Source organism: Glandiceps talaboti, chromosome 2 (genome assembly GCF_964340395.1).
Source record: "Glandiceps talaboti chromosome 2, keGlaTala1.1, whole genome shotgun sequence".
In the NCBI taxonomy this organism is placed as follows: Eukaryota; Metazoa; Hemichordata; class Enteropneusta; family Spengelidae; genus Glandiceps; species Glandiceps talaboti.
The window spans coordinates 24,618,243-24,633,397 of record NC_135550.1 but is presented as its reverse complement, the minus strand read 5'-3'; the positions used below and the strand labels follow the sequence as shown (position 1 = coordinate 24,633,397).

The 15,155-nt window shown below is 34.6% G+C and overlaps 1 protein-coding gene across 1 annotated transcript in view; it reads right to left on the bottom strand.

Annotated features, from left to right (window-relative positions):
* Positions 1-14,846, bottom strand: part of LOC144443604 (5'-3' exoribonuclease 2-like) — a 127,678-nt gene extending 112,832 nt beyond the window's left edge. The window contains exons 1-22 of the mRNA XM_078133150.1: positions 14,708-14,846; positions 13,708-13,835; positions 13,073-13,246; positions 12,630-12,741; positions 12,029-12,118; positions 11,625-11,697; positions 11,222-11,272; positions 10,696-10,713; positions 10,304-10,393; positions 10,056-10,105; positions 9,519-9,590; positions 9,047-9,100; positions 8,573-8,652; positions 8,185-8,242; positions 7,270-7,327; positions 6,977-7,077; positions 6,523-6,579; positions 5,690-5,782; positions 5,163-5,263; positions 4,464-4,548; positions 1,425-1,583; positions 688-777 (exon numbers count right to left, since the gene is read on the bottom strand). Coding sequence (XP_077989276.1) covers positions 688-777; positions 1,425-1,583; positions 4,464-4,548; positions 5,163-5,263; positions 5,690-5,782; positions 6,523-6,579; positions 6,977-7,077; positions 7,270-7,327; positions 8,185-8,242; positions 8,573-8,652; positions 9,047-9,100; positions 9,519-9,590; positions 10,056-10,105; positions 10,304-10,393; positions 10,696-10,713; positions 11,222-11,272; positions 11,625-11,697; positions 12,029-12,118; positions 12,630-12,741; positions 13,073-13,246; positions 13,708-13,835; positions 14,708-14,782 — 1,869 coding nt within the window. The 5' untranslated portion in view covers positions 14,783-14,846. The remainder of the gene's footprint in view (positions 1-687; positions 778-1,424; positions 1,584-4,463; positions 4,549-5,162; positions 5,264-5,689; positions 5,783-6,522; positions 6,580-6,976; positions 7,078-7,269; positions 7,328-8,184; positions 8,243-8,572; positions 8,653-9,046; positions 9,101-9,518; positions 9,591-10,055; positions 10,106-10,303; positions 10,394-10,695; positions 10,714-11,221; positions 11,273-11,624; positions 11,698-12,028; positions 12,119-12,629; positions 12,742-13,072; positions 13,247-13,707; positions 13,836-14,707) is intronic.
* Between the last annotated feature and the right edge of the window lie 309 nt (positions 14,847-15,155).

The following is a 15,155-nucleotide window of genomic DNA, read 5'->3' as shown; positions in this document are numbered from 1 at the left end:
TAAAGCCCAATACTAAATTAAATTTGTGCTCGTATCTCGCTTAATAAAATCATGAATATTCTTAGGGAATGTGTTTTTTTTTCAAACAAAAATTAACGAAAGATAATTCCTTTGTTGGCATGTTGGGGAAGGGGGTTGGGGATTGAGATAGGAGTAGATTCCTTTTGTATACATCAAAATCACACTACAGTAATCATTTTGTCTGACACGGCATACTCACAGACTTGTCAGACTGTGTATTTCTTACAGGCCCAAACAATTACAACAAAATAAGCCAACACTTCAAGTGCTATGTAAAATACATGAACTGTTTGATCCAAAGTTGCAAACACATTGTTCAAATGCAAGATTTTTTTTCTAGAAAATATGGAATTATTCTTTCTACTACTTCATTAGTTACTGATATCAAGTGTGTTTTGTTTCTAAGTAGGTGACACACTACAGTAACTGTACAGTAGTTAGCATACTCTCGTTTTTTTTTTATTTCACTTGCCAATAAACTTGAGACAAGGGGTTCAACCAAAACAATAGAATGTATGTTTGTTGTTATTAGCTTCCTCCACAAAACTTCACTACATTGCATTGCAACATGACTTGAAAACAAAAGACATTGATAACAATTCAAAAAATAATCTGTCAGAAATCTGTTTTCATGTTCAATTGTTCAACGACAATTTTTTTACTTACAGGTGCCATCATCAGGTTTCTCCATGTGTCTGGTAGAAACTGTCCACTTGCTGCGGGAAACACACTCATAAGCTGCTCCATGGGTTTAAACTACAAAAAACACAGTGTATTTAATAAGCAATCAAATCTGAATAAGTCTGTTCTGTGATAGTCTTCACCCTTACTACTATTGCCAACATAACTTGGTGAGATACTTATTAGTGTACTGTATACTGAGTCAAAAGTAAGCTTCAAAATTTGACAGTTTCTTTTAACATCTTTAATTGTAAACGTAACAAATCTGACATTTTAGCCAAAACTGATTTCTCATGAAGCAGTTAAAACTAGTCATTGATTGTCATATATTTCAACATCACATGTTCTTCTCATCTTAAACACATTTCAATATTCACAACCTTGTAAATAAAACAACAAAGTCAAACACTGTACTTGACTTCGTCTATCATTCAACAAGGTCCCAAGACTCATCACTGAGACTGTCAATCTGGTTATCATAGAAATGGTCAGAAAATATTACTCTACATTTCCACTAGTTACTGCAATGTTTAGAATTTATCATTTGTATGGAAATGTATCCAAATTTATTAGCTTTATTTCACTTTATTGATATAAATAAAGTCAAACATATCATACATTTAAAGTTTTTGCTTCTTAGCATAACTGAAAGTCTGTGACCGTTGGGATCAAAGGTCGTAGATCATAAACAACACAAAAGGACATTGCCTTTTTATACTTACAGGTCCAGTTCCTGTCTCAAAATCATTGGGTAATTTCCCAATCTCTTGAAAGTCTGATGCAAAGGGTGCATAGTGGAATGGATAATACCATTTCCAGGAGGGACATCCCTGATAGTAGTACCTCAGAACCCAGCATAGTCCTTCCACATAGGAACTCATCTACAAAAGAACCAAAACATTGATAAATTCATGATATATATCCAGAACTTATCTGCATACAGCAAAATATCAGTGTGCGCATTTGTGGAATCATGATAGTCAAGTGATTAAAGTGGCCATATGGATGATAGTTGGGTATTTATTTTGGATTTTTCATAGCTTTCTACTTGGAAAATCAATGTGAAACAACATATGCCAAGTCCTTGTTTGTAACTCAATAAATTTCAAAAGATTAACAAATATGTAAAATGTTAGTTTTTGTATTACAATGAGGGGTCTCACTTTTTCATTATCAGAATACATGTATAGAGGACACCACACAAGATTACATCGAATCCATCTTTATTTCTACAACTTATGTTTGATCTTCCTCTTGCAAAATCCCAGCAGGTATGTTTTGTGATTAAACTTATTTAAGATGCCATTTTGTTTGAAATCCTCTCTGCCCTCAGCAGACAAGCTCTTTAAATTGGCAGTTGCATAATCACTGACAATTTCCTGATTTCATTCATTGATGATTGATTATGACACAGTGTCATCACGTTAAGCAAACTAATCAATGAAGAGAAGAACAGATGAAAACTGTACATTTTGCATCTGTAAAACAACGACATCAAAATTGGGTTTGTAGACAAACAAGTATCAGTCCAACTACAGTGTTAAACCACCTAGTTGTTGTAAACAGAAAAAGAATGCGAAGAAACTGGCAGGTATTGAAAATAAACAAGCAAGGGATTCCAAAAACTCTTTCCTTTTCTTAACTAAGTGTTTATAAAGAAAACAGCACTAATAAAGAAAAGAATTTTCGGAAACCTGTGCTTGTATATTTTCATATCATAAAATTGGGTAAAAAAAATTTTTCGTCTCATAATGTAAAATGAAATTTGACTACAAGTCAATTACTGCCATTGTGCTGTAAATTACTTTGAAAAGAACAATACCAACCATGTTAAGGTTTTTTGTTTAAAAAATGACTTTTATAGTAATTAACAGTTACAACTCAGATATTAATAATAACTAATAATAATTAGTATTTCCAGCTGAGTGGACATTAACAATGCATGAAGTCTTAACAGCAACACAATGCATGTCATTACTGACGCTTAAAAAGTCTGATTGGCACTTGAAAAGTCTAATTAATTAATGGCTTCTTCTGAGGTGTGAAGCAGTTTGTATAGAACAATTCAAATAATTTGGTCCAATTCATCTAATATCTTGTTGTTTCATATGATATCATCACTAATTAATACTATTTAAACAATTATCATTTCTACAGAAACTCATTATACTACCATTTTTCCACTTCTAAATATTAAATTAACTGTTATTCAAGCAAGACTTTTACAGACAATATGGTATGTCAATGAAATACCTGTCATTTTGCCTGCTTTTCCACATTACTGGAGGCAGTAATAAAGCTAGATAAAACATTACCATTAGCAATGTCTGGCAAAGCTTTATAAAAAGCTGGTCCTGACAAGAAAATGATGCTATTTAATCCTAATGGGCCCATTGATACGATAACACTAATTCACAACCATGACAGGGAGGGGTCCACGGACTATACATGGCATAATAGGGAGGGCTCCATGGGCCATACAAAGCATGGCAGGGAGAGCTCCATGGGCCATACAAGGCATGACAGGGTGAGCTCCATGGGCCATACAAGACATGACAGGGAGGGCTCTGTGGCCATAAAAGGCATGACAGGGAGGGCTCCATGGGCCACACAGGGCATGACAGGGAGGGCTCCATGGGCCACACAGGGCATGACAGGGAGGGCTCCATGGGCCATAAAGGCATGACAGGAAGGGCTCCATGGGCCACAAAAGGCATGACAGGGAGGGCTCCAAGGGACATACAAGGCATGACCGGGAGCGTTCCATGACAATGATAATGATCTAACTGATTGGGGAGAACAAGTAAGGATACTTATTCTTGTAAGCATGATTAACACAACAGGCAACAGGTGTCATGTTTTCCATTGTTTTTACCCAATCAAAACAAACCTTATGGAAGTTGTGTAAAACTTCATGCAAACCTTTAAGTTGTAACCTAAGTACAAAGTGTACAATCTCAAAGACAGACATTAACTTCTTTCACTACTTTCTGTGGTAATACTTGTTTTGACACTTTAATGCAAGTTGTGGATTACAACAAAGCACAACACAAATATTTGAAGAGCGCCCTCAATGAGAAACAATTGAAAACCTGATTCTTTTGTTTACATATGTGATGTACAGGTGACAGGGTGGGTTTCAAACAATAAAAGGAAGAGCCGTTATCACTACCTTGGCAAATACTTCAGGGGACTACATGTCTCCCATAAATCATGAGCTGAGATAAAATAGGTGTTAAAATAAATTTATGAATATTTAATATATGCCTTTGTCATCACTGTGTGTGCAGTCCAGTTGAGTGTGGGCTACTTTTCACATGTCTGGACAACATACAATCCATTGCAGCCTCTGTTAGCTGAGCTCATAGGATTAAAGGATTCACATTGCAACCTCTATCCTACCAGGTCCCAAATAATACAGCTAGGTTGAATGGAGCTTAGTTGTTGTTCAAATATTGCCCACTGACTTTAGAAAGAAATGGCTGCAATGATGCTCAAACCAGGAAGTTGTACATTTCAAACTGGCCACTCTAACCTTTCAACCATCATGTATGACGTGTATATGATGAGGTTATTTTGTGTTATACAACTTGTGGGTTTGTCTACTCAGAAACTACATTCATCAGATCATACATCAAACAGGCAAAAATATGTTATATGAGCAATCATGATGGAACATTACCAGGTCTTTTCATCTTAACAGAATGCAAGAATGAGGAGTAAATATCACTGAATGATACAGGTAACAACTGACAACTTACCACTTTAGTGACAAACTCCATGTCATCGGAACACACATCAAATTTATTTTTGTAGTATCGACTCCTCCACCCTGACTCCCACAGTCTGAGATAAAATGACAAAAATATTAAATGAATATCTATATCTTTTTAATCACGTTGTGTTGCACATAATAACACAAACTATACGGAGACCTTATTTCAAGGCAACAACTCAAAAATACAATGGGAAGGATACAGTAACCAGTTTCCTGGACTTAAGTTTTCAGGTTGTAGCTGAAATAGGGTCTTAGATAAGTGCAGCATGCTCTTTACTAAAAACTAATGCCATGTGCTACTAATGCAGAGCCATTTTCTTATGATAAACCAACATTTGATGTTACCCTATCCCTTACTATGTGGTGACCAACAGGAAAACCTATTTTTTCATCATTTTATCCACAACCAAAATTTTGTTGCATTACATCAGTGGACACACTGTCAAACCATGATTTCATGAGTTTAATTCTGAAAATCAAATTTGTGAGACATTTCAAACAATTTCGAAACTTGCTGCAATATAGAGTAAAATCAACATATATGCACAACATATGAACAAAACAAATCCATATGTGTCTATATGCAGACAAATAAAACAACACAAAACTTTAACTGACTGTAAGTCAGTCAAAAAAGTCACAATGTTGTGTATATATTATGATTTTCAAAACTTGACCATACCTGATATCGTCAGCTGGTTCTTCTTCACTGTCACTGTCATCATTTCGCTTCCGTTTTTGACTATCCGGTGAAAACATAGACTTCAGTGCTTTGGCTGCATCCTGATAAAACACACAATCATTTAGTTACAATCATTTCACAAAATTTGGTTTCTTCAAGTCTCGCTCCAAGTAAGATCAAGTGGTATGAATGATGATGAGTGATAACATACATGCAGAACTTGTCGGACCTATCTATATGTACTTAAGAGATACTAATCTTGACGAGATCCAAATATGCCAGGCATAATACCCCTACCACTTTTAAGTGATAGCCTCTTTCTCAATTCACTGGCATTGCACAGGATTGGATAAATTGTGTATGTATATATCAAGCCCATAGTTTCTCAGTCCTGCCTCCAATGTCATGTGAGCAGAACTCTGATTACCCAGTGGAATCATGCTTTTCTTTTTTCTTTTCTTTTCTTTTTTTATCCATCTATTAAATGAGCATTACAAATGATAATATTACATTTTTTTGACACTTACCATATTTGCAAGATTTGTGTCAGTCTTTGACATTCTCATCTGATAAGCTTCCTGTCTTGGATTTTGTACAGGGGATGGACTTTGTCCAATTGGCTGTTGAAAAATACCACAATTAGTTTTGGCAACAGCACAATGTTTAATATTTGAGCCATCTATCTATTTATATCAATAGCTGCTTCTAAAGAAATCACTTGTATAGGTACATTGACAGTATACCAATATAAATGGAAAATACCCATCAAGTGAAAAGCCACTATTTTCAAATTACATATTGTCAATGAAACATTACAGTAGCAATAATAATTCTGTTGTGATTACATGGAAATGTAGAACTATATTCTGTTTTAACTTAACAAGAAGGAAACACACAGTAAGGAAACCTTATGAAAATCTGATGTATTTTCTTAGGCAAATACTCCACCATACTCTAGTCCTGATATGTACTGTATGGTTATATGACCCTTTGGCCCAGTAATTTCTAATCTTACACGCAGGTAATCTACATACTGTAAAAAGTAAAGGACTTTTTCATATCACTGTTTTGCTTGCTCATGCACACATGATGTTTAATGTTGAACTATAAGAAACATTGGCAAAGTTTAAAAAATTAAAAAATCATGCGTTTCAAAAATTTCTCATTTATGATTTTTATTAATAGCTAAAAGTTTGCATAGTTCAGATGGTGCAAAGACCTGTGTGGCCCCCTAGGGTCCTAATTGAGTTGGTACAGTTTAAGTATACAAGGTATAGGGAGGGAAATGACAACAGTTGAATCTACACTAGCATGGTATTAACATTCAAGTATAGAACTTAGCAAAACGATGAATAATTACCTTTGGTGCAAACTGGCCAGCAGGAACAAATGATGGACCACCACCATATGAATGTTTCTGTGAAAAAAAAAAAAAAAAAAAACATAATCATTGTCAAACAAAGAATTCATAAAAAAAATTCATTCATAAAATAATATATAGATTATAACATCAATGCTATATTGAAACTATGTGGTACTACATGTCAAAATCTGATATGGGTACTTGACAAATTTAAAAAAAAAAAATTTAAAATCATGCGTTTCAAAAATTTCTCATTTTTCATTTTTATAAACAATTTTCATATTGCTCAAGTTGGTTGTTCAATAACTAGTATCCTGCACAATATTCCTGATTACAATTCTGGTTGGCTCTTCGTTGAAGCATAAATGTTAGCATAATTATTTTCTTCTAAATTTGACAAACACATGGGTAGTGCTAATGATGTAGAAATGAACTACTAGTATATTCTCACCTGAGCTTTCATTCGATGCCTCCTCATTTTGTTATTCCTCTTGAATCTCAGATCACTCTCTCTTCTGTTTTTGAAAATTCCATCTTCCATTTCACCAAGATCTGAAAGTACATTGTACCATTATGATTTATGATATCTCCCATTTCATTAATTACTTTACACCATAGTTATGGAGGGAAATTCTGTTCTGAAAGTATTCATAACACTTTCAATCACCAACTACAATCACATACTAGAAGTTCATAGTACACACTTGTCATAATTTAAATCACAAACTTTTGAACATGACTTACCAGTCATCATCAACTGCACTCTCTCTAAGTTCACTATCCCATCTTTGGTCAAATAACCCTGAAAAAAACATAAGTAGTTCCTTTTGAAAACAATTCACTGTACTCCTGAATCATGGTTTAAATGAGGGACAACCCAACACACTGCACTTGTACACATGGATTTGTTATTCTAACAGTGGATCGCATCTAGTCTGTATTCAGACGCAGATTAAATTTTGTCGTATTCCTCAAAAACTTTCTGAAATATGTTTTATTTAAAGACTAGTTGTGTGCAAATACATAACCTATAACATACACTAGTAAGCATGTACAGTATACTATACAGAACTCGCGCTACTCACTCACTGAGGATTCCAACACCTAAAATATAATCTACGATCTGTACTATCTCCTCCAAAACACCCCCTAGTGGGTAACCATGCATCCACGTTCCATTCAGATTCTGGTTCAATTCATGATTAACATAAAATTTACATAATCATAGTGGACAGTCTAACAGCTGTTGATGCGCAATCATGCATGTGACTTTTTACTGTCCACGGATAGACTTAATGTTATCCCTGAAGTGAACTGAACATTCTTTACTGCGGCTATAAACTGTGTATATGTGAGTTATGTCAATGAACGATGTAATGCATGTTTTATAAATGACCTTACGCCTGCCTGTTGACATGTCGATCATCCATGTGGTCTGCATCACGTACGTGTAGCATGTGTAGTCGTGTGCACACAAAAATGTTACATGTTATGCAGATAGCTGAGAGGGCTCTTGAATAATTTATAGAAATGAAAGTACGGTGGGTTAGCACAGTCGTCTTGCATTGTAATATTTCAAAATATGTTCTGTGACCATGTGACACAGTCAATTAAAGCCAATCACCGAAGGCTGTATGAAAACAAGATGAAATAGCTTACCCCAGTCTTAAATATAGCACTCTTGTAAATGCGTATAAGCCTGTCTATGGCCCCTTCCCTGCATAGAAATACAATATTTTGAATAAGTTAATTCCATTTGGTAGAAAAGAAGAAAATATTGAAAAATACTAGTATAAAAGATATGCAGTCCCCTTTTTGTGGTTAGGCATTACTTTCTTAGACAATGATGAAGAACAGTTGGTAAAATGTGTCCATTACATATAAAATGTATGTTTACCCAGTAGTTTAAACCAACATGCTATAGTAGGCTAGGCTATGGTGAGCTTTTCTTGTACTAAATTACACCAAATTAGATTAAAATTTGCATGTAAAAAAAAATAAGTCTGCCTGAGATTTAACAAAATTTAGGTAGGTGTAGATTGCTTACCTGATTTGCAATGAAGGTAAATGGGGTAAAAAGTCATTTCCAACAAAGAAACACATGAACACCCAATCATCTATGGCTCTCTGCAAATCAACATACAAGATAGAAAACATGACTACAAACATCACATGTCTGTGAATTCACAACTGATGAGAAAAGAGATAAACACCATCTGAATGTTTCAGTACTGGGTCAAAAATTGATCATTTCGTTTTTATAATTATGTTCGAAATGAATACTTCGAAATCACTGTGTTGTGTTGTTAACCATTGCCTATTAGATCTGAAAACAACAGGTGCTAAGTTATAAGAAATAAGAGTAAAACATACACAATTTACATGCTGTTTTCTTCTATTTTGAACTGCAGTTGTATTCATTTTTTCTAAAAACTTAGCAAGAATGATGAATACACAGACAACAAATGTACACTTTACCAGATTCCCCATAGGTTGGGTCTGTACATAGAATTGTCCTTACCTCAACATCAAATGGGAATGGTAATCCAGTCATATTCAATTCTTTTTCCAGGTACTGTCAATAAACATATTAGAAACACTCAATGGGAAACTACATTCACAACTGATGTATGCACTAGTCACGTATATCTAGTAAAGCTGAGCCTCTTCAACAATGTTTTCTCATTCAAATCATGACATTTCAAATCAAGAAACTTTACTTATACCCTAACTTGAACCTTCATTGTTTGTAACTGAGCTAGGGAGCATGGGTGATGGATAGCAATGGGGTTACACCCCTAACTTGATCATAGTATGTATCATTGTTGGAACTGAGCTAGGCAGCATGGGTGAAGGATAGCAACAGGGTTATACAACCTTAATTTGAACCTACAGTGTAATTTGTACCACTGACATAGACACAGAACAAACACTGGTTTTCACTTTTCCCCAGCAGTGGCCAGGTACGATTGTATATGACTACAACAACATACCTCTCTCAATATATTCAACCGAAGAAAAATAAACTCCTGTTGCTGAGAAAAAGGCTGTGCAATTTCATCGTTCTGGAACAAAAAAGACACATGAACTTAAAAATGATGTTTCTCATCTTTGAAAAACATTTTTCTTTCAAATCTTTTACATTCTTGTCATAAGAAAACTGTATCAAATGCAGACTACTGAACAGTGAAAAACTATCACTACTTCTGAAAACTTTCTTTTGTTAACACTCATATTGCTTATTATTAGAAGATAATTTTCCAAAACTTTTTCAAATGAGGATTGAGCAATGATATTTGACTTAGATACTACTGATAGAACTTTCAATTTCTAACTTGATCAGTCTATTGTAATGATCCTGACTCCTATAGAATAGTAAAGTAATGACCTTTGTCTGCACATGAACAGAATAGTCTGCTGTCAATCAGAGTCATTGATGTACAAATGTCAGTAGTTAACAGTCACTGAGATTTACAGTAAGTTCCTTACCAGCATGCCAAACCATTGAGAAATTATAGTAAGTTCCTTACCTCTCCTTGCTTTTCCTTTGCCATCCCCAAACACTCTTTCATATCATGGCCTGGAAGTGAAAAGGGGAATTAACCTTGTTACAAGCAATACATAGAGGATTCCAAAACATCACTTAAGTAATTTTACCTTTGCCAAATAGGTTATTTAGTTTCATTATAAATGTTAAAATTATGTCAGGCAGCAGATGACATAAATTACTGATCCACATCCATTTTCTAATACAACATAAATTGTTATATGTACTTACCGACTTGACCACAAATTTCACATGGTCTTGGTGCATTAGGTTTGAATTCTTCTCTGATGATTGTAAAATGTGCCTCATGAGTTGCTAGACCTGAAAGAAACACCAGACATAAACTGAATGCCATTCACACTTCACATTTATACATCTATACGGCAAGGAAAATGTTTTCACAAATGTTTGCATGAGGTGAAGACATCTATGGGATCTGTTTGTTATTAACTGTTTTGTAGTATATACAAACTAAATATATACGATGCAAGTCATGTCAATCAAATCCATATGACATATGTGACATGATTGATTGATTCAACAGGTGGCATGGAAATCATCACAACATGTTCACACGAATCTATGCACGTACTAACAATTTATAATTTAGATAAAGTACTCACCCAACATTATAAGATCAGCTGATAACAAAAGTAAAAGAAAAACGAAAGTAAAATTAGTGACAATTCTGTGAAGAGGTCAAATTAGTAGCCATAAAAAAATAAATTCATATTTTAAATGGCACGATTTGATGTTAAAAGATGTTAAATAATAATGGGCAAAGGGCTAAACAATACCACTGGAATATTTGGCCAGTACATGCATACATGAACACATGCATGAAGAATTGTACACATGCACGCACACATGCACGTACACACACACACACACACACACACACACACACACACACACACACACACACACACACACACACACACACAATCTTGTTAGATAAATGAATTACATAACTAAAATGTAATCGCCATGTGGGTGTGGGAATGGTAATAAACTGTTCTTCATACCCTTCAGGTTAAGTGCTAGACTAGCAGATGTTGTTTGTTGCTGACACAGTGTAGCCATGAACTATTCAGCTCACAGCATACAGTCTGGTTAAAGTGTTTAAAGAGATGGAAAACATAGACTTACCATCTGCACCACACAGGCAATGGTGAGTGTTCGGATTATGATCAGGCATGGCTGTAAATGGAACAGACAAAAGAAAGTGAATGATTATCTATGGGAACACACTAGAAATCTAGCACATCCATAATAATATTCTCTATCCAAGGTAGGCTAAGGGGTCTTTGTTTCATTTTCAATTCATAAACCATTGTCCTATCTAGTTTAACCAGCACTTTAACTACAGTTTGGGAATCCTGGTAACACTATCAGGTGGGATTTGGGACCTGGTAAAGAATTGTGGAAACATTCAGGCAAATTCTACCTACTTACAATCCTTGACGAAAATGCAGGCAGGCAGCCAGGGTAGAATGCATGGATATTACCAATTTACAGCCCTTGACAAACACATATTGGATGTCAAACTTACCTCTCTGTCTTCTGATGAAGTCCATTATCTTGTGTTCACCTTCTCCGGGAACATTAGCATCTGACAACAACACCTATGCCCAAAGAAAACATACTGTGATATTTAAGGAAACCATGGTGGAAATACCCACAGAAAATCTACTTAGTCAGCAGGCACATTGAAACACATTCATTTCAAATACTGGTATACAAATGTAGTAACACACACATGGGTAGCTCTAGAGAATTCCATTCTAGTTATTATGTATATCCTTCAAGTATCAATTGTCTAACAATGAATAAAATTTAAGGTCACTAAAACACAGTATGTTACTTGAATGAAAACAACAACAAATACTGCACTTTCAATTTAGTATTTTAATATCAAACGACAGTATTGATAAATTTCACCAAAGACCCTTTTACCTTGATGTTTTTCCAGCCAGGATTATTAGTAAGTCTGTCTGTGATGTAAAATCGAAGACATTCTGCAAGTCTGAACATAAACTCTGTCCCCTGAAAAGTATCAAATGTATAAGTTATAGATCTATACATGTATGATTCAAAGTCAAACATCCTGATACATTATTCTCATTTAATACTAATAACAACTTTAGTGCTGTGTACAAGCTAGGCCACTCGCCTTTTGGTACATGACTTCTAAAACAATTACAATTTGATACATTATAATAGTACCGGTACTGATATCATTACAAGTCCTCTATTCTTTACAGTTTTACAGTGTTTGTTGACTTCATGGAATGTATTGGTATAAGGTTTGAATCTGTGAAGAATTCAAATGTGATACATCAACAATACAACACATGATTACCTATAATATTGGAACCCTATGTTTGTTTGTGTCTTCTGATTTTTTATAAAGTAATGGTTAGCAATCTTATCGTCATACCATAATGCATTCACTATATACTCATACAGTTACATTAGCACTCATCTGTAGATAAAAATACCATATAATTGATAAGCTCTACATAAGCACAACATCTTGGCTTAGTGGGATACTTACAGGAGTAATACAATTGCTGTCAAATTTCTCTTGAGCTCCTTTCTCTGGAGGAAGAGTTCCACCTTTGGACAGGATTTCTTCTTTGATTCTGGCAATGTCAGCAGATTTTTCTCTGTAAAAGTAATAATGTTGGCAATATCAGCAGATTTTTCTTTGTAAAAGTAATAATTTTGGCAATATCAGCAGCTTTTCCCCTGCAAAAGTGATAACTTTGGCAATAGCAGCTTTTTCCCTGTAAAAGTAATAATTTGGCAATATCACCTGATTTTTCTCTTGCAACAGGAAGGGCTGAACTTGGACATGTCTTTTGGACCAGTCCAACCTGGAACTACCTACTGAGGCTACTGCCAATGGCAAACTTTCTGAGTAATCTGAATATAGTGTATTTGGTGGTCATCTTGTGGAAGAGACAAGGACAGATGAGACAAGAGATGATTACTCACCTGACTTCCTTTGGACCTCTGAAACGCCTTGATCTCTGTTGATTCATCTTAGCCCTTGGTGCAACACCATCTATTGCCATGTACAGCAGTTGTCTTGGCCTAACAATACTCATTAATCTGTCTATGTGTTCAAAAATGGCAACCATCATCTCATCTTCATTTTTGGGGGCAGGTCTATCAACAAGATAAATAAATTGCTATTGTGTTGACACTTCATCAAATATTTATGTATATAAATGCAATAGAATGTTTTTTACTAAAAAAAATCAAGTGGACATGTAACTTGATATTTAAATACCATCATATCTAAAGAGTCAGAAATTAAGTTGTTGAGTGATTATGATGATTGGAAGTCTTGTATTCTTCAGTACATTGTCACCTGTTCTTCTACAAACATTGAACCAAGATTGAATTTTTGCAAAATGCACTCAAATTGAGACACTCTTAACATTACACATGTGCAAACTTGACCCTGGCAACCTTTGGTCGTTTTTACTGTTTTTTGTTCATCAAATAATGGTTTTATAAACAAACTCCAGATAAATTCTAGTATCTGAGAAACAAAATCCCCCACTGATGATGAAAATCAAGAATGCACATACGATCTAAAGACATGTTGTTTTCAAGACACTTACTTATCTTCAGGATGACAGCAAGGATGTATTATACCATTCATATCTAGGTACAGATTATCAAATTCTATTTCATTGGGGTTTGGTTGAGAGATATCGATAGGTATAACAACGCCATCAATAACTCGGGGCTGAAAAAAATACAAAACAATGCAGAGAATTATTTTGTGCACAACACTTTCTGTATTGTACCAGGAACAAGTGCCAAAGTGTGTTATTACCAGCAACAGGTACTACAGTACACTGTCCAAGATATAGTTCACATTAATCTTGTTTTTATATTATCTTTCCACAATTAATTCAAGGTTGAACAGACCATGTGGACATTTATTGTAAAAGAAATAATGTATGTGAAAAATAAGATAGAATTACAAAATTTACAGATACAATGCTTTCAGGTACATTTTTCTTATCAGAAGTAAAAAAATTAGGCATATTACATTGTACATCCATCTGCTGAGAATGGAGAACACTATCAAGTTAGAAATGCACTAACTCACTAGAGTAGACTATTACACTGCACATTTTAGGTAAAATTTAAAAGTAACCAATGGAGATTTTTATAATAAATAAATAAAAACAAAGAATTGTATTGTAACCCCCACGCATAATTTAGACTACAAGCCCTATACTGCTAAAATTGTCAGACGACTCCTGAGCAGACGACACTACTAGACGTACACACAAACACACATTTGTCATTCAAAAAAAAATTGTTAATAGCAAATGTAAGAAACTAATATCTCAACTATTTCGGTTAAAACACAGAAATGTCTCTTTAACCTTTATTGATCAACCACACAAAATAAAAGCTTGGTAAAAGTTAGAAAAAAAACATGTGTCGCACGCTTTGTGATCTTTGGTGTGGTAAACAATTACGAATATGAACTAAACATGTCATTACACTAGGTCAACATTCACCACGTTGTGAATTTGTGCATGGTATAACATTTACTATGATTTAGTAAGTTCTTGAGAAAATCGTCATTATTACACAACTCACTTTTTCCTCTTGACAGTGTACAACTATTGAAGCGTACTTTTTGCTGAGCCATCGAAAAAATGCTGGAACTCCCATTGTGAGTTATATTACGATGAAGACTTGCAGTACAGTGTAAACGAAAACTGCGTTGAGAAAAACACACTGGACCACATGAACCAAGATGGCTGCTGTGTCATGGGCAAACTAATTTGAGTAGAAGGGGCATGCAATTGAATATCATTAATGACTTCCAAAATAATTATTAGAGTTTAAAGTGGCGAATTAATGCTATGGTATAACAAATAAATACTAATTCATTTGGATTAATTTGTTATCGTTTGGTATCAAAAGTAGTGATATAAAAATCTTGCGAGGGGAACGTAGCAACACATCGAAATAATAGAATAGTCCAGAAATCTCGCGATCTCTGAGAATTTATGAGAAAGTATGAGACTTCCCTCGACTTCCG